General features: G+C 37.8%; 1 protein-coding gene across 1 annotated transcript in view; it reads left to right on the top strand.

The window, feature by feature from the left end:
• FBXL2 (F-box and leucine rich repeat protein 2) overlaps nucleotides 1–15,829 on the top strand; it is a gene marked incomplete at its 5' end in the record, with an annotated part of 53,014 nt that overhangs the window by 11,317 nt on the left and 25,868 nt on the right. The window contains one exon of the mRNA XM_084260531.1: nucleotides 3,571–3,632. Within this exon, the coding sequence (XP_084116657.1) occupies nucleotides 3,571–3,632 (62 nt within the window). The remainder of the gene's footprint in view (nucleotides 1–3,570; nucleotides 3,633–15,829) is intronic.

The raw sequence follows: 15,829 nt of genomic DNA, 5'->3' as shown, positions 1-15,829 counted from the left end.
GCTTTCTTGGCCACCTGGACACACTGCTGGCTCATATTCAGTTGGCAGTCAACCAGTATCCCCAGATCCTTCTGTGCCAAACAGCTTTCTAGCTGTTCTTCCCCAAGCCTGTAGTGCTGAATGAGGTTGTAATGTCCCAAGTGCAGGACTCTGTACTTGGTCTTGCTGAACCTTCATTAAAGGAAGCATTTGATGATCAGGGAACATTCAAAGAATAAATATATTATCCTGTTTGCACTTTCCCTCTTTTCTGTCTGCTTGCTCATGTTCAAAATCATGTTAGAAATGTTCATCTAGAAGATGACTACCCCAGTTATCTCATAGGCCTGCCCTCATTTGGGAAAAAAATGGTATTAAGGAGCCTTTCAAAAAGTCCCTTTCTCCTTCTGAGATGCAAATGCAATATGAATCTAGAGGCTCATACACTTTTTTCAGAGCAAAAGAGTACTTTAAAGAGGCACCTTCATTTTTCTAAATATTCTTATTCCATAAGAATAGTACTTTATGATATAGCTATAGCTAATGCGCACAAGAACACAGAAAAGTTAATGTTTGAGGGAAGACAGCTTCGGCTTTGTTTGTGGCCTCATCTGTGATTTGTATAGCAGGCGTGGTACCTTGTGTGTCTGGGCAAGTCCACACTTCTCTTAGTTGTAGTAAAAGCTGTGTTGGTTTTTTTCAGTATTAACCGGGATTCCTGGATGCAACCGTATTGGTCAGGTTTACTGTCATGTATTCAAAATTGTTTGTCTGTCCAACTTTTAAGTTGAAAGTCTCACATGAATATACAGAGGTTACAAGCCCTTTTCCTGTAAGAGTTGCCAGTTTGGTTGTAAGTTTAGATTTTTCAGCTCAGTAGAAAATAGTTACTGGTCCTAAAAATCTGTGCTGTGGTTTGTAGTGATTTGGCTTTTTAATGCAGGACTTGTTGAATAGTTAGAAATACTCAGAAGTCTTGAGCGTGCGTTAAATAAGCTGCTTGTATTAAATAACAACTTGCTTATACCTAACTCACTTAAATGTTGGGTCACCTTCATCCAGTGAGTGTATATCCATGTTACTGTACATCTCTGAATCTGTGATCTAAAGAAAAAGTGTGTAGTAACAGATTTTGTACTGACAAAGTACAGTTACACATGTAAACTATCAGTGGTCTGTGAATATATCTTTAAAATACATATTTATGCCTGTGAGAAGTGTGTTTTAGATGGTGTAACTTTTGAGGAATTATCTGCAACTACAGAATAATCAAATTGAAAGAGGATTTTTAGTGTTCTGTTATACTGAATGTTCAGATTTTGGATCAGAATTGATTGTGAATCTTCACTTCTCTGTTTTACCACAGAGTTAGTGTGTTTTCATTTTTTTTTGCAGTTAAGGGGTTTTTTTTTAACCTGTAATGCACAACAATATTAACTCACATTGTTCATTAGCGATCTTCTGCTATATGAGGAGCTCCTGAATGAATGCTGCAGTGAACACTATTAGGCCTGTGTTTTGACTACTCTTCTGAAAAATTATCCTAATATATATATACACTGTTGTTTTCAGGCTCTAAGCTGCAAACCGTGAGTAGCATAAAATATTAAAATGGTGTACGTGCAGATAATTCATGAATCTCTGAATTGCCCAGCTTGGAAGCAGTCAATCAGTTCTGAAACCCGTGTTGATAGTGTAGTTCAGGGGAAAGGCTAAAAATACTGACAGCAGTGGGTATCGGATGTAAAGCAAGAACCAGAGCAAACCTGAACCTGTGGTCAGCCATGTGGAACTGCTTAAAGGCAAGAATGTCTCTCTTTTGAAGGAAGTAGAATTGTCCTATTGAAATACATATTCATAGGTGGTTTATGTTTTGGATGTGTACAGTAGCTGGTCTGAATAATTGTGCTGCTCCAGTTGCAGGAAAAAGGAAGCTTGATGAAAACTTGTTGATCCTATTGAAAGTTGACAGTTTTACTCTTCTTAGGTGTGTGGGTAACCATGCGGAGAGATGGTGAGTGAAGAAAGTGGTTTTTGCTGTTGTGTCAAATTTAAGAAGCAGTAGAGTGCAGTTACATTGAAATCAGTCTTGGATGTACTGGGAGAGTAAAAAGCTCTTGATGGCAGCCAGAAGGAAATTCAAGTTTTCTAATCCTAGAGTCATTTTTAGGGAGATATTTTCAGAATTCCTTGATGCATACTTTCTGCTGTCTGATTTTTGGGGAGATATTTTCAGAATTTCCAGATGTGTACTTTCTGCTGCCTCCCTTCTATTATGAAGACAGAACCAAGTGTATATTCAGCTTTTTACATTCTTTGCTGGATGTACCTTTTTTCAGAACCACTGAAGTCTTACTGAACTTCCCCACCCTCTCAAGAAGCAAAACAAGTAGTTACATAGTATATGATGTGAGTTGATGGTAGGATGGACAAGGGGTAATAATACCTTGATGACTGATTAAGGGACAGCATATTCTTAGTGAAGGAAGGGAAAGATTTCTTCCAGTTGTTTATCATATTTTTCTTTTGTGTGGCTTTCATATTTATCTTTTAGCATTCAGAAAACTTCTCCCTATTCTTTCTAGCTTTTGGTTTTGGCAATGTGGAGAGCAAATCATAATCACAGAATGGCATGGGTTGGAAGGGACCCCAAGAATCATAGAGCTCCAACCCCCCTGCCACATCGATTCTATAAAGGTCTTCTCTTTAGAAGGGAACTGATTGCTTGGTGACTTTGACTTCCTCCAGTCTATGCTATGGTTTCTATATTCTGAGTCACTTTCTGTTTTGTTTATTGTTGTGTTCCTCTAGCAAAATTTCTCAAACCTAAATATTTATACTAAGTTGTAAGTCTGCTCAATGTCTTCTTTGGTTAGTATTCCCATTTAACTGTTGACTGGTCATTTTCTCCTCTTTCAGAAACTTTTTCCTATATAATCTTAGTATTCCCTGCTTTTCCCCTTGTGTATTTTCTTTCAGCCTCTCTACTTCCTGTTACTTAGGGGATACGTTAGTAGTAAGTTCTGTGTGAGAGGCATTTTCAGTTTTTCTTCTGACATTTCTTGTGGTGCTTCCTTTGCTTATATAGCAGTTGCTGTCGTATCTGTGGCAATAAATTATTTAAATCTTTGTAATATTATAGTTTATCTATCTTCACATACTGGGCCAAAGAACTTATACTGTAGACAGTGAGTGAAGGGACCTGAATAACAGACAGGTGTCCACTTTCTGTTTTTCGCAATGGGACAGTTTAGGGCTGTGCAACTACCGCGTGTCTGGATATGATACTTCTTGCTATTGCTAGAAGTTTTACTACTACCTAAAATACTTCTTTATGGGGTGTAAGTGTGGCTTCTGATTACTTGTTTGATGATTAAGTTGCTCCACAATTATTGTACAGTTAAACCTTAGTGGTTGGGTAGCACACGTATATGCGTGGGTGTGGCCCTGTTGTGCACATTGAAATAATTGAAAACTTGATGTTAGCAATAATTTAAAAGAAGTAAACACCTACACAGAAGATGAAGACTCTCCAAAAGCCATTCTTCCTGCTGGTCATTTTAAAGTACTTCTTTTTCTTTCTGTTTCCAGGTTTTCTCAAATAACGATGAAGCCCTTATTAACAAAAAACTACCCAAAGAACTTCTGTTAAGGTAAGTCTGCATAATGTGTTAAGAAGCGTAAACCCAAGGATTGTATATTGCTTATGAGATTTACAGGCTCTCAAGTGGTGTCCATTCTTTCTTAAATCTGTCTTGAAATAAGTGGCAGCTTATCTCTTTTAGTACTTGGAATTCTTGAATTTGTTGTATTTCTTTAATCTAGATTTGTTTTAATGTGTTCCAACTATACTGTGCCATGAAAGATGTCATTCAATGTTGATCCTTTCCATGCATATCAAAAAAACAAGTGAAATAAAATGTCCAGAAAGCTTTGGTGTACAGTGTAGTCAGCTGTTCTACACTGAACAATATTTTATCTGTCTGAAGAACCTATAAAAGTTCATGCTCTGTGTCATGAACTTTGTTATAACAAAATAAAATATTAATTCAAAGCTTTCAAAAAGTAACTGCAGTGAAAAGCACTGCCCATTACCATTACTGCCAGTCTGTGCTACATAAGGTAGAACCAACAGAATTTTTCGTACTATAATCATTCAGCTAGTCATAAATTTCATCAGCGTGCTGGTGAGTGAGTAGATTACCTTTGCAGAGTTAGCTACGCACCGAGATTGTTGAGTTCCCCCTGTGATTGAGACACTGATCGATGTCATCATGCATCTTGTTGAAAGCTGATTTGAAGCAGTGTAAACTGCCAACTATGGAGGTACTATGTGATTGGGTATGACCACCTCAGAGCCAGAAATGAAACAGCTCAGCAATGTCTTCTGTACCTGCATATTGGTTTTGTTCCAGCCCACTCTGGAGTGGAGGGAAAGGTGTTCACTCATAATGGTACAAAGAACAGGTTTTAGTGGCAGCATTATTAAAATAGAGCTTATTATTTCTTCTTAACCCACTGAAGAGTTGCTTGGTTTAGCTTGTATGTATGTTATGGCTTACTGTTTGATTTCAAAAGGGAGAATATCTCATGGTATTTTGCATCTTGTGTCTGAAGAAAGTGCTCTTTAAACATTATGACTTTTTTTAGTGTTTTTACTATCGTGAGGCTCCCTTGATGGTATTAAAGGAGGAGTCTGTTAAAGGAATTGAATTTTAAAAGGATTTTCATTTTTGTTGAGAAATACTAGTTCCATATGACGACAGCGTTATAAATTAAACTTACAGAACTGTTTAGAAAATGTGATTAAAGGAGACGCGTCACTGAATGATGCCCTGAACAGAAATTCTAACATGCTTTGCTTTGCTGCACTCAATGCCACACATGAACCAGAAGATACGTAAATTTAATATGCTTCATCCTTAGCAAAGAATCATAACCTGAAAGCACTTTCTTTTCTAGCAGTAGGACTCCAAATGGCTGTGGAAATGACTGTCCTTTTCACCGTCATGGTATCCCATTTAAGTAATTCAACAGAATTTGCTGATGTAGGTTAGTGCAAAGTATCATGCACTGAGATAGACATCTTCTTTTGAAATAACTTAATGCTTATGTAGTATGCTTCAGGTTTCATGGTAGTACAAAAAGAAAGTATCTCTGAATCTATAGAGAGATTAAATTCCTAAATTATTGTTGCTGCTAATTACTCGAGTAGCATCTATAAAATGAATGAGTTGAGGTGTACTGTGAGAATTCCTTTATCTAATTTCTAGGTGTCAATTTCTTGATTTTGGTCTTCCAACACCAAATTCAGTAAGTGATTTAAAATGTTATATAGGGAGTAGCTTGTCTGTTTCATTGAGTAGTGTGTTTATTTCAACATGTATTAGTGTTAGAGGGAGTGCTGTGGTGGGACGTGGATCTGAGTTCTGATCTCTGCAGAGCGTAGATACCTCGGGAGATGTAGGGGTGCAAACCTGGCATGCTCAAGGATTATCTGTGGGAAATTTGTTCTGTGCTCCTGCCCAGGAATGCTTTTGTAACATTCAGCTTGCACATCTTCCAACACCTTAAACAGTTTATGCTCATGCTACAATGTATTTTAAAATTGTGGTTATGAGAGGAGCAATTAAATATTGCTGCACTGAGTGTAATTAATATCCTAATTATTTTTGCTATATTAATTATGCAGTCTACCTTTAATTAAAAGGAGAGTAAACCAGCTGCAGTGGAAACATTTTGGTCACAGTGCAGGAACTGAATAGTAAATACTACTTGAAGTGTCACCAAATACACTTAGTTTGTTGCCTGCTTATATAGCATATATATTAAAACTGTTGGAAAGGACTACAGCTCATTAAAAGAAAAAAAAAAAAGAAAAAACACACCATAAAATTTGACAAATGGAAAAAAGTGGTTAATGTTTGTTATAAATATCTGGAAATGAAACATAAGCACAGTTTCTTTTATTGGAAGAGCTAGTCTTGTTCTCATTTGCATCAAGCATTTCAACTTCTGTAGTCTGACTATACGAGCAATCCAGTTGTTTTTCTCTAAAATGGAGAAAACTTTTTTTTGATGGTTGACTTAGGATATGCTACCACTCTAACATGTATTCATTTGTTGCATATGGTTGTATACTGTACAGTGGAACAAAGTAAGCCCTTGGTTTTATACTGCAGGTCTTCTCATTATTGGTATTATTACAACCAGCATTAGATTGGACAGTTTTCAGGGCAGTGTCATATCTTTTGTATATTTTGTACAGAATGTCTACTGCACTTCTCAGTAAATGACTGAAACCCTCAGCTTCTCAGCCAAGAAGCTCATTTGAAAGGGTATGTGATTATTTGTTGAGAGTTGAGATTGTTTGTTCCTCCTTAAGTAGACCCAGATAACTGGGTGGAGGAGGAGGACGGTATCTGACTTAGTATGGACAGTGGTGGTTTTGAATAAGTGCTTTGGAGGGACCCGGTTATGCTTTGAGGTAGGTAGAATAGCTGGAGTGGAGAGATGAAGGTTTTTTGTTAGTAACTTTTTCTGGTTTATGGACGTTTCTTTTTTTTGGGGATGTTGGAGTTTATTTCTTCCACAGGAGAAAAAAAAAAAAAAAAAAGGTGCTTCTAAAAACTTTGATTTGTAGTACTGTTCAGGCCAAAAGAAAAATGATCGCCCCTGTTAGCTGTTGCAGTGCTATTAATTTGCCAGTTGGCAAGGAACACTCTTTCCCCTCTGCTCTTATATATTACAAGAAAGTGAAAGGTTGAATAAATGCTTGATTGTATGATGTTTGAATAAGAATTCTGCAGAGTTATTATAAATCATGTAATTTAAACAATGTTTTTGGACAACGGTAGTTTTTTCCTTAGCCTGTGTGTTTATGGAAAAGCTTCATTTGATTATACAATATGTTAGTGTTGTATAAATTATGTATTTGCATTGGTGTCTAAAGTTAATAAACCTGTATCTATTATCAGAAGAATCAGAAATCAAGTCAGAGATAGCCTATTGCATTTTAATGGTAACAACTTTTCCTGTAAGATGTCACAGCCTTGAATAGGATAATCTTTTTTTCCTTTTAAGTTGATGGAAAAAAAGAAACAGATTTTAAAGCTACAGTATGAGTTAAAAAAACATTGGAAAACCCCCAAAACTTCAGTGTATGTAATTAATATGAGAATGTTCTGACTTTCTAACAGCTTCCATAAATATTATTTTCTGTTTTCTACTTGATAAAAAGTAATAATACTTGTTTGAAAATGGAGTTACAGCCAGTTGTTTTTGCAAGTAACATTTGTTCCTTTGTATTTTAACTGTTAATATTTTGTGCTATGAGATTTTGCATTAAACAGCTTCAGAAACAGAGATGTTTATACCCTTTGGCCACTTGAACCATTTTAGTTCCTTTCTGCCTACACAGTACCAACTTGATAAATTGTACCCTAAATGTAGAAGACATTGTAAGTTCTACTATGAAACCATATTTACTGGGTGCATGTACTTGAATAATAAGCTCTTAGTCATCAGACTCAAAATTTGAGTGCTCAGTCAGATCTAAAAGAGGGTGATAAGCAAAGTTTAGTTTTGGGACTCAGGAGAGGAACTGAGGAGCAGCTTTTCCAGCAGCAGCTTTTCTTGGATGCAAGGTTACGCAGCTTGTGAGGTGGCTAATGAAGTATTGCATATGTTTTCATGTTTCTGTTCTTTGTTTTTATTACTGCACACTGCTTTTTGCTCAGCTTTCGGTGGTTTGGTTTTTGTAGAGAAGAAAAATTGCCAGAAGCTTAAAATTAGTGAAGTCAAACATAGTATTTGGTATATTTGAAGTGATGCTTTACACATCTGTGTATTTAACTGATGAGAAACATAGGAAAGGTTACAAGAAATTGTCAGAATGCTGTTGGTATGTCTTAGCTAGGTATTGTAGGTACTTAAATGGTCCAAAATTGCTGTAAAATCTGGCTGCTGTATCTTAGCATACAGACTACTGACTGGTGAGTCAAAGAAATGAAAAATATAAACTTGTATCTGGAACTGATCATAGTTTGTATGAATTTTTTTAAGCAGACAAACTGTGTATTTTGAAAGGTGGGGGGGAATCTATCATCTCAAATGTGATTAATTTTCACCAATTTAATGGATTTGTATAATTAAATAGGGTAATATTTCACCTTGAGTAGCAGACAGCTGTTCAGTGTTTGACAATCTCAGGAAAACATTTCAGTTTTATAATGCACATGCAGTCTTGGAATCTTTTATTTTTGTTTTAGACGGTAGCTTGCATTTCTTTGATGTCCTCTATAGTAATTACAAGTCAAGCAAGTACATAAACTGCATTCATACAGATTACTAACTGAATTGATTGCATAGGATTGCTTATGAAAGTAGAACTTACTTCCTTTATATATATTTACACAAATATATTGTTTCTGTAAAGGGAAGTCTAATAACTAAAGTTGTTTGTACGAGGTGCTAAGTAAAGTCCTTTAATTTAAAATGGTTGAAATAAAGCTGTAGAAAGAATTAATGCAGAGCAGCAAGAAGACTCCAATTGCTCACTAACTACTCAATATAGAAAACTCATTTACATGAGGGTAAGGGAAACCTATTTATTAACTAGAAATATTGAGATTAACGTTGGCAGGAAGCAAGCAAGAACAATGGGACTGTGTAATACCAAATACGAACAGCGTAATACCAAATCCAGACTCGTTCCTCTGGAGTCGTATGCTCATTTCCGCTGGTCCTAATCTCCAAAAGTGTGATAAGAAAACCAACTGAACAAGTGATCAGAATGAACCACAGGCACAGGTCGTGGACAAGATAAAGCCTCTGGAAAGTGATTAAATGTTTTGATCTTCAGCCAGAGAAACAACAAAATTGTGATTCTTTAGGATTATTTGAGACTTGCTGCATGTTTTCAGAATTCTTATGTGCTTTAGCAGAAATTGATAAATAACTGTCAGTACTATTTTTAATTATTTTAACATGATTTATCCAGTGTTAAAATGGATAGTCATTTAGTTTCTTTGTACCTCCAGCCTTCAAGGCAAGTCGAACCTCAACTACACATTGAGAATGCAACAAGCTGCAATTCTTCTGATGTGGCAATGGCTTTTAGAACTTTGCAGTGATTTACCTCAAATTCAGGACAGAATTTGTGCTCTGTCTGAGAAAACAAAAGACTCAGTAGTTTGGTGGTCAGTGTACCCCCTTCAGAATATGGAAAAGGTCTCATGTTGACAGTCTGGCTTAATATCTTCATTGACGATCTTGATGAGGGAATAACATCCACCCTCAGCAAGTACCTGATGATACAAAGCTGGGAGGAGTGGCTGACACACAGGAACACTGCGCTGCCATCCAGAGAGACCTGGACAGGCTGGAGAGCTGGGAAGGGAGAAACCAAATGAGGTTCAACAAAAGCAAGTGCAGAGTCTAGCTCTGCCGGAAAAGGAATAATCACTTGTATCAGTACAGGCTGGGAGATGACCTGCTGGAGAAGAGCTCTGTGGAGAGAGACCTGGGGGTCCTGGTTGATGACAGGTTGGCCATGAGCCAGCAGTGTGCACTGGTGGCTGAGAGAGCCAATGGGATCCTGGAGTGCATCAGGAGAAGTGTGGCCAGGAGGTCTAAGGAGGTGATCCTCCCCCTCTACTCTGCCTTGGTCAGGCCCCACCTGGAGTATTGTGTCCAGTTCTGGGCTCCCTGGTATAAAAAAGACAGGGACCTCCTGGAGAGAGTCCAGAGAAGGGCTACAAAGATGATCAAGGGCCTGGAGCATCTCCCCTATGAGGAAAGGCTGAGTGAGCTGGGACTGTACAGCCTAGAGAAAAGAAGACTAAGCGGGGACCTAATCAATGTTTATAAATATCTTAAGTATGGGATGCAGGGGGAATCAGCCAGCCCCTTTTCAGTGGTCTGTGGAGACAGGACAAGGGGCAGTGGCTGCAAGTTGGAGCACAGGAAGTTCCGCACCAACATGTGGAAGAACTTTTTCACGGTGAGGGTGACAGAGCCCTGGGACAGGCTGCCCAGGGAGGTGGTTGAGTCTCCTTCTCTGGAGATATTCAAGACCCGTCTGGACGCCTATCTGTGCAATATGAGCTAGGGAGCTGCTTTGGCAGAGGGGTTGGACCTGATGATCTCTCAAGGTCCCTTCCAACCCCTATGATTCTATGACTTTTTTTTTACACTGGTATGTGCATTGTTTGTCTGCTTGTGAAATTCTTACCAAGAATTCCAGATGCAAGTTTGTATTTCCCAGTTCTTTGTCTTACCAGTCAGCACTTTGTACGAGTTTTCTGGATTCTTCTTATGAGATGCTGAACAACTGCAAACAGTTACATGGTCAATTAAGCTTGGCCTTTTGAAATGGGAGTAGGTAGCTGCCATCTTCTCTTTAATATGTTTAAGTGATTTGGTTTTGTTCACAAATGCTTAAAATTGAATTTTTTGGCAGAGATGTTTCAGATACAATCCCTTTAAAAATCATAGGATCTTTAAGGTTGGAAAAGACCTCTATGATCACAAAGTCCAACTGTCTGTTCAATACCACCATGTCAACTAAACAGGGTCCTGGAGTGCCACATCTACATGTCTTAAGAACACCTCCAGGGATGGTGACTCTGCTACCTCCCTGGGCAGCCTGTTCCAAAGCCTGACCATTCTTGCAGTGAAGAGGTTTTTCCTCATATTCAATCTAAAATCTTAATGTGAGATGCTCTAAGAACATGAGCAGAAAACTGCCTGCTAGTGCTCTTGTGTACTGTGTTAATGCAGAAGAGGAGATTTGGGAAGAGACTCATGTTTTTTGTCAGGGTGCTGGGTAAGATTTGTGAAAAAGAAACACTGTATTTAATGTTTATTCTTGAACAGTTGAGACTTTCTTATAAATGGAGTGCTTCAGCATTGCCTGGTTAAAGTACAAGTATTATCTCTCAGTAAGAACGTGCTTGTGACAAAGGATTAGTCATACGGTAACAAACAACAGTAAATAACAAGCATTTGATGCAGGAGTAACAGCTGAAGGGGATATAGCAATGACTTGCATAATCTCCCCTACAAGGAAAGGCTGAGTGAACTGGGGCTGTTCAGCCTTGAGAAAAGAGGACTGAGAGGGGATCTGATTAGTGTCCATAAATATCTGAAGTGTGGGACACAGGGGGAGATAGCCAGACTCTATTCAGTGGTCTGTGGGGACAGGACAAGGGGCAATGGCCTCAAGTTGGAGCACAGGAAGTTCTGCACCAACATGTGGAAGAACTTTTTCACAGTGAGGGTGACAGAGCACTGGAACAGGCTTCCCAGGGGGGTTGTGGAGTCTCCTCTGGAGATACTCAAGACCCGTCTGGACGCCTGCCTGTGCAATCTGTCCTAGGGAACCTGCTTTGGCAGGGGAGTTGAACCCCATGATCTCTGGAGGTCCCTTCCAACCCCTACAATTCTGTGATTCTGTGAACTCTTGGAATAATACATTATCATTTACTTTGTTTCAATTTATTTTTCTTTTATTTGCTATTAAGCTTCTCATTAGAATTCATTCTTTAACCAATGAAGACTTCCATTTAGAGCTTTATTTACCTTGAAAGTGGACTCTTAATTAAACTCAATCTCTTGATTAACAGATTATCAAAGCTAAGTATCAGTGATAGAAACAAGCCTTGCTTTTATATGGAACTTTGTGAGGCAGAGAAGGAAATGTTTTCCCAAATTTCTGTGTGAACTATGCTATCAAATCGTAAAGGCTATTAAAAAAACAGTCTCACTCCCTAGAAAAGGATTAAGATTTATTTTGTTAAATATTGATGCTGGACAGTTTAAATAACAATACCAAATACTTACACTCTTTTTTGTGTGTGTCTATAATTCTTGAATTATTTACAGAAGAGGTGAGCTTTCTTGTTTGTGCCTTCCTGATACGGACAGGCATCAGGAAGAGAAGTCTTGTTCAAAGTCATCTTCCAAGCCGGTAGCAGAAATACAGTTTGTATCAAGTCTACCAAATCCTAGTTCAGTGACTAACCACAGTTTTCAAAACCTTTTATCACTGTAGCGATCATGGTTTATGGATTGTCCCTACACTGCATATCACCAGCGCATTATGTTATGTCTCCACATCTCTACCTAGCTGCTAGTGGGCAGCATGGGTATAGTTGGTTTTTAGTCATTTGTAATCCCCTCACTTGGGGGGGGGGAAATAGAGTGTAGGATAGTTGCAGTGGCCAGCAGGTTGCGTTGGGACTGTGAGCTGCAAGTTAAACCACTCTGAACTAACCATTAAGCTAACTGCTTTTATTTAATCAGATGTGTTATAGTAGCCAAATTTATACTTCATAAAAATAAAATTATATTCAAATGATTATACAATAAATTGAACTCTAGAGATCATCAAGGCCAACTCCTTTGCTGAAAGCAGAGTGAGCTCAAGCAAGGTGGTTCTTGGCATTGTCCATTCCCATGTGAATATCTCAAAGCATAGAGAATCGATAAAGTCTCTATAATCAACCTATTTCCGTGTCTGACAGAGTCTCACAGAAAAAAGAAAATAAAGTTTTTCTTTTGTTTAAATGGAATTTCTTGTATTCCAGTTTGTGTCTATTATTTCCTTTTTGTCACTGGATGATGCAGAGAAGACCCTGCTGTCTTTGTTCCCCCCTGTCAGATAGTTATGTATACTGAGAAGATCCACCCAAACCTTTGCTTTTGAGGCATGTTCAACATGGTGCTCACCGGGACTCCCAGATACTTTTCTGCAAAGCTGCTGTTGAGTCAGGCAACCCCCAGCCTGTGTGCTTTTCTGTAAGTTAAAAATCTTAGCAGAGTCCCATTTTTCTTTACAAAATTCTGTCTACTGGTTGATGCCTAAAAAAAAACTCTAAACAAAGATGCTTATTCTTTAAATTGTCTTGGGAAGAGGCAAAGGTGAATTTTCTTTTTTTTAAAAAAAAAAAAAAAGAGAAAGCTTGTAGTAAAGAAATGCTTCTGAAACTTTTTACTTCTACTTCTCTTTTGGAATCACTGCAGTGAGGTTCCTAACCAGTCTTGCTAAAATGAAGTTAAATATTAAGACTCTAATGGAGTTTTTCAGCGTAAGGTTCTTGTCTCTTTCTGTTACATGAATCAGGATAACCAATGCAGTGAAGTGATCGTTCAGAATTATTAGCTATTTTGAGTGACACAGAACTAGGCAAGCATGCTGAAAGTGATTCTAACGTATATGTGACCTTTTACAAAACATTAGATAGAATCCATTTCATGAGTCAAACTTTTCTTGGGCACTCAGTATACATAAATTTTGTGTTGAAGTCTTTAACTTCTAAAAGTTTACAAAAATACGGCCTTTTAAGTTGCATTATGTATCCATAATACAAATATAAATCAAAGATACAAGGAAGATGTGTTCATGTGCTATCTTCTGTATTTCATTTCCATTCTGAAGGTGCTCTTTGATTTGCATAATGTAGTTGTATCTGTTAGCTGTATAAGTGACCATGCAGAAGAAATTGCCACATAATGTAGTTGCTGTGGTCTGTATGTTTGCCAGTAAATTAAATAGAACTGGCCCTTCTTGAGTTTATCATTGGGAATTTTGTTTCAACGACTAAGAGAATTAGGTACTGAAAATGTTGCAATTCTGTTACTTATGGTAGTACTTTATGTAAAGCAGGAGTTTTGGGATTTTTTTTAAGGAGCAAGTAGTATGATCCACTTGTCTTGCAAGTAATATATAGACCACAAAAATGTTTGATGCTGTCCTGTAGCTATAAAATTAACTCAGCAGCTCTGATTATTTGTAGTAAAAGCTGACTTCTCTTTCAACTGAAAATAGATGCTAGGCATCCTGTAGACAGCCTGTTCATTTCAAATTGCTAATATTTATGTAAGGATTGTGTGGCAGTAATAATCTTGGCTAAAGAAAAGGAGCTTTGGCTTGTAAAGAAATGGGTTTTGGTGCCATATTTGTTATTGAAAGACTTGCTGTGTAGATCCACTGTGAAGAAAGGCATCTTAGTCTGATTAGTTTGCAAGTGGAAATTGCGGGGGCAAAAGTTACTGGAAAGTTTTGGAGTGTGTGTCACAATTTCTAGTTGATATGCTTTACTTCACAAAGTAGCACATCTCTAGTAAAAAAAGGGATTTGTTTTAATAGTTGACCAGGAAGGTCAGGCATTAGATGAGTCAGTAGATGTGTGCTTCTTGTTGAAGTCAGCATGATAGAAATGAGCTAAAAGATACTTTTTTTTTTAATAGCAAGCAGTCAGACTCCTTAAGCTTTTGATATGTGTCACCATTTACATTTCCAGGACAGCTATTATTATGTGGTTTTATTGAATAAGGTACCGCTGGAATTTACCAGTGGAGCAGGTTCCTACCTGCAGAGTTGGTGGGTAGAAGTAAATCGATGCTAACATTGTTAATTTCATCCTATAGATACAAATTTATGCATGCAAAGTTCACAGATTATCTGTGTTTTCTAGCCTGCATATTTTTATTGCAGTGTTTGTACATACTGCTAGGCTACAGTTATGGGTGAGATGCCTCGTACCTCGGTAGGGTGTTTAGTAAAATGGGGGGAACAAAGGGAGAAGAGAAACCTTCCACATATGAAGAATTGCAATAATGTTTTTATTTACTGAATAGGAGATTTTAGGAGAAATACTAGACAGCTTCTGTGTTGGTTACAAGACTTTGAGACTGTGTGTTCCAACGTGATTAATAGTGAACTGAGAGTGACTGATGCTCTTTTTCCCTGTCACTTGTTAACAGAATATGCTTGGGCATTCTCCCAGAAAATTCTGAGAAAAAACTGCTAAAAGAGGAAAATAAAATCTGTGAAAGCTGTACTTTGTGTCAATGTGATACTTTTCCACCTGTGTAGGCTTTACTCGTCCATATTTCGTTTGCATTCTAATAGCATGTAAAGGATTTAATGAGAGTGGGTTTGCTATTCAAGGAATTGTACAGACCACTTTGTGATGTGTTCAGACAAGATTAATTTTACAAATTAATTTTATGAGGATAGATATACAGAACGAAGAAGCTGTGGCCTGGAGTGTATACTCCCAGAAGAGCATGTGAGGGTGAAATGGGTAAGATACCATATGATTCTTGTCTGAACTGTGTCAAAAAGGCAGTTACAGTGGCCCAAAATAGCTCTAAAAATGGGAGTAGCGAAATCATACTTTGTCTGTGTACAGCTTTGTTGATACTATTAATTTTTTTAAATGCTGTACATGCTTCTGATGTCTGCATGTGAAGAAGCATACTGGAACAATGATGGATGTGCAGTGAAAATGAGATCTAAAGAAAGTAAAAAGGCTGTTAAAAAGAAGAATTAAAGATGACACGGTAAGTGGCTTTAAACGATGAGGAGAAAGTACTAACTGCTAAAGCACTCTTTAATTTGGTAAAGAAAAGTAGAAAATAGCATAAAGCTGAAAGACATTGAACTTGGAAACAAGGCAAGTGTTTTAGCAGAGCGATTAACCAGTGGAACAAACTACCAGAGAAGGTGGTGATTTTCCATTTCTTGAAGGCTTTAAAATCAAGACTAGATCCTTTTCTGGAAGTTTGCCTTTAGCCAAATACAAGTTTACCATAAAGGAGCTGAGTAACTGTGAGCTTGTATAACCCGTTGTGCCTTTGGCATGAAGCTCATGAGTGCTGCAGGTACTGTTAATATCCAAAGATTTCCAAGGCCAAGGTCATGAGGCATGTGTGGCCAGAGGTGTCTGTGCCTAGGGATGAAAACCTTTTAAGGGCTCCAATTATTGGTAAGCAGATTCTACTTCTTGAGCTGGATATGGAAAAACGAAGGGAAATTTAATAGCCTGGGGTATAGGAAGTC

This window comes from Gallinula chloropus, assembly GCF_964237585.1.
Source record: "Gallinula chloropus genome assembly, chromosome: 2".
NCBI lineage: Eukaryota > Metazoa > Chordata > Aves > Gruiformes > Rallidae > Gallinula > Gallinula chloropus.
This window is presented reverse-complemented; position numbering and strand designations above follow the sequence as displayed.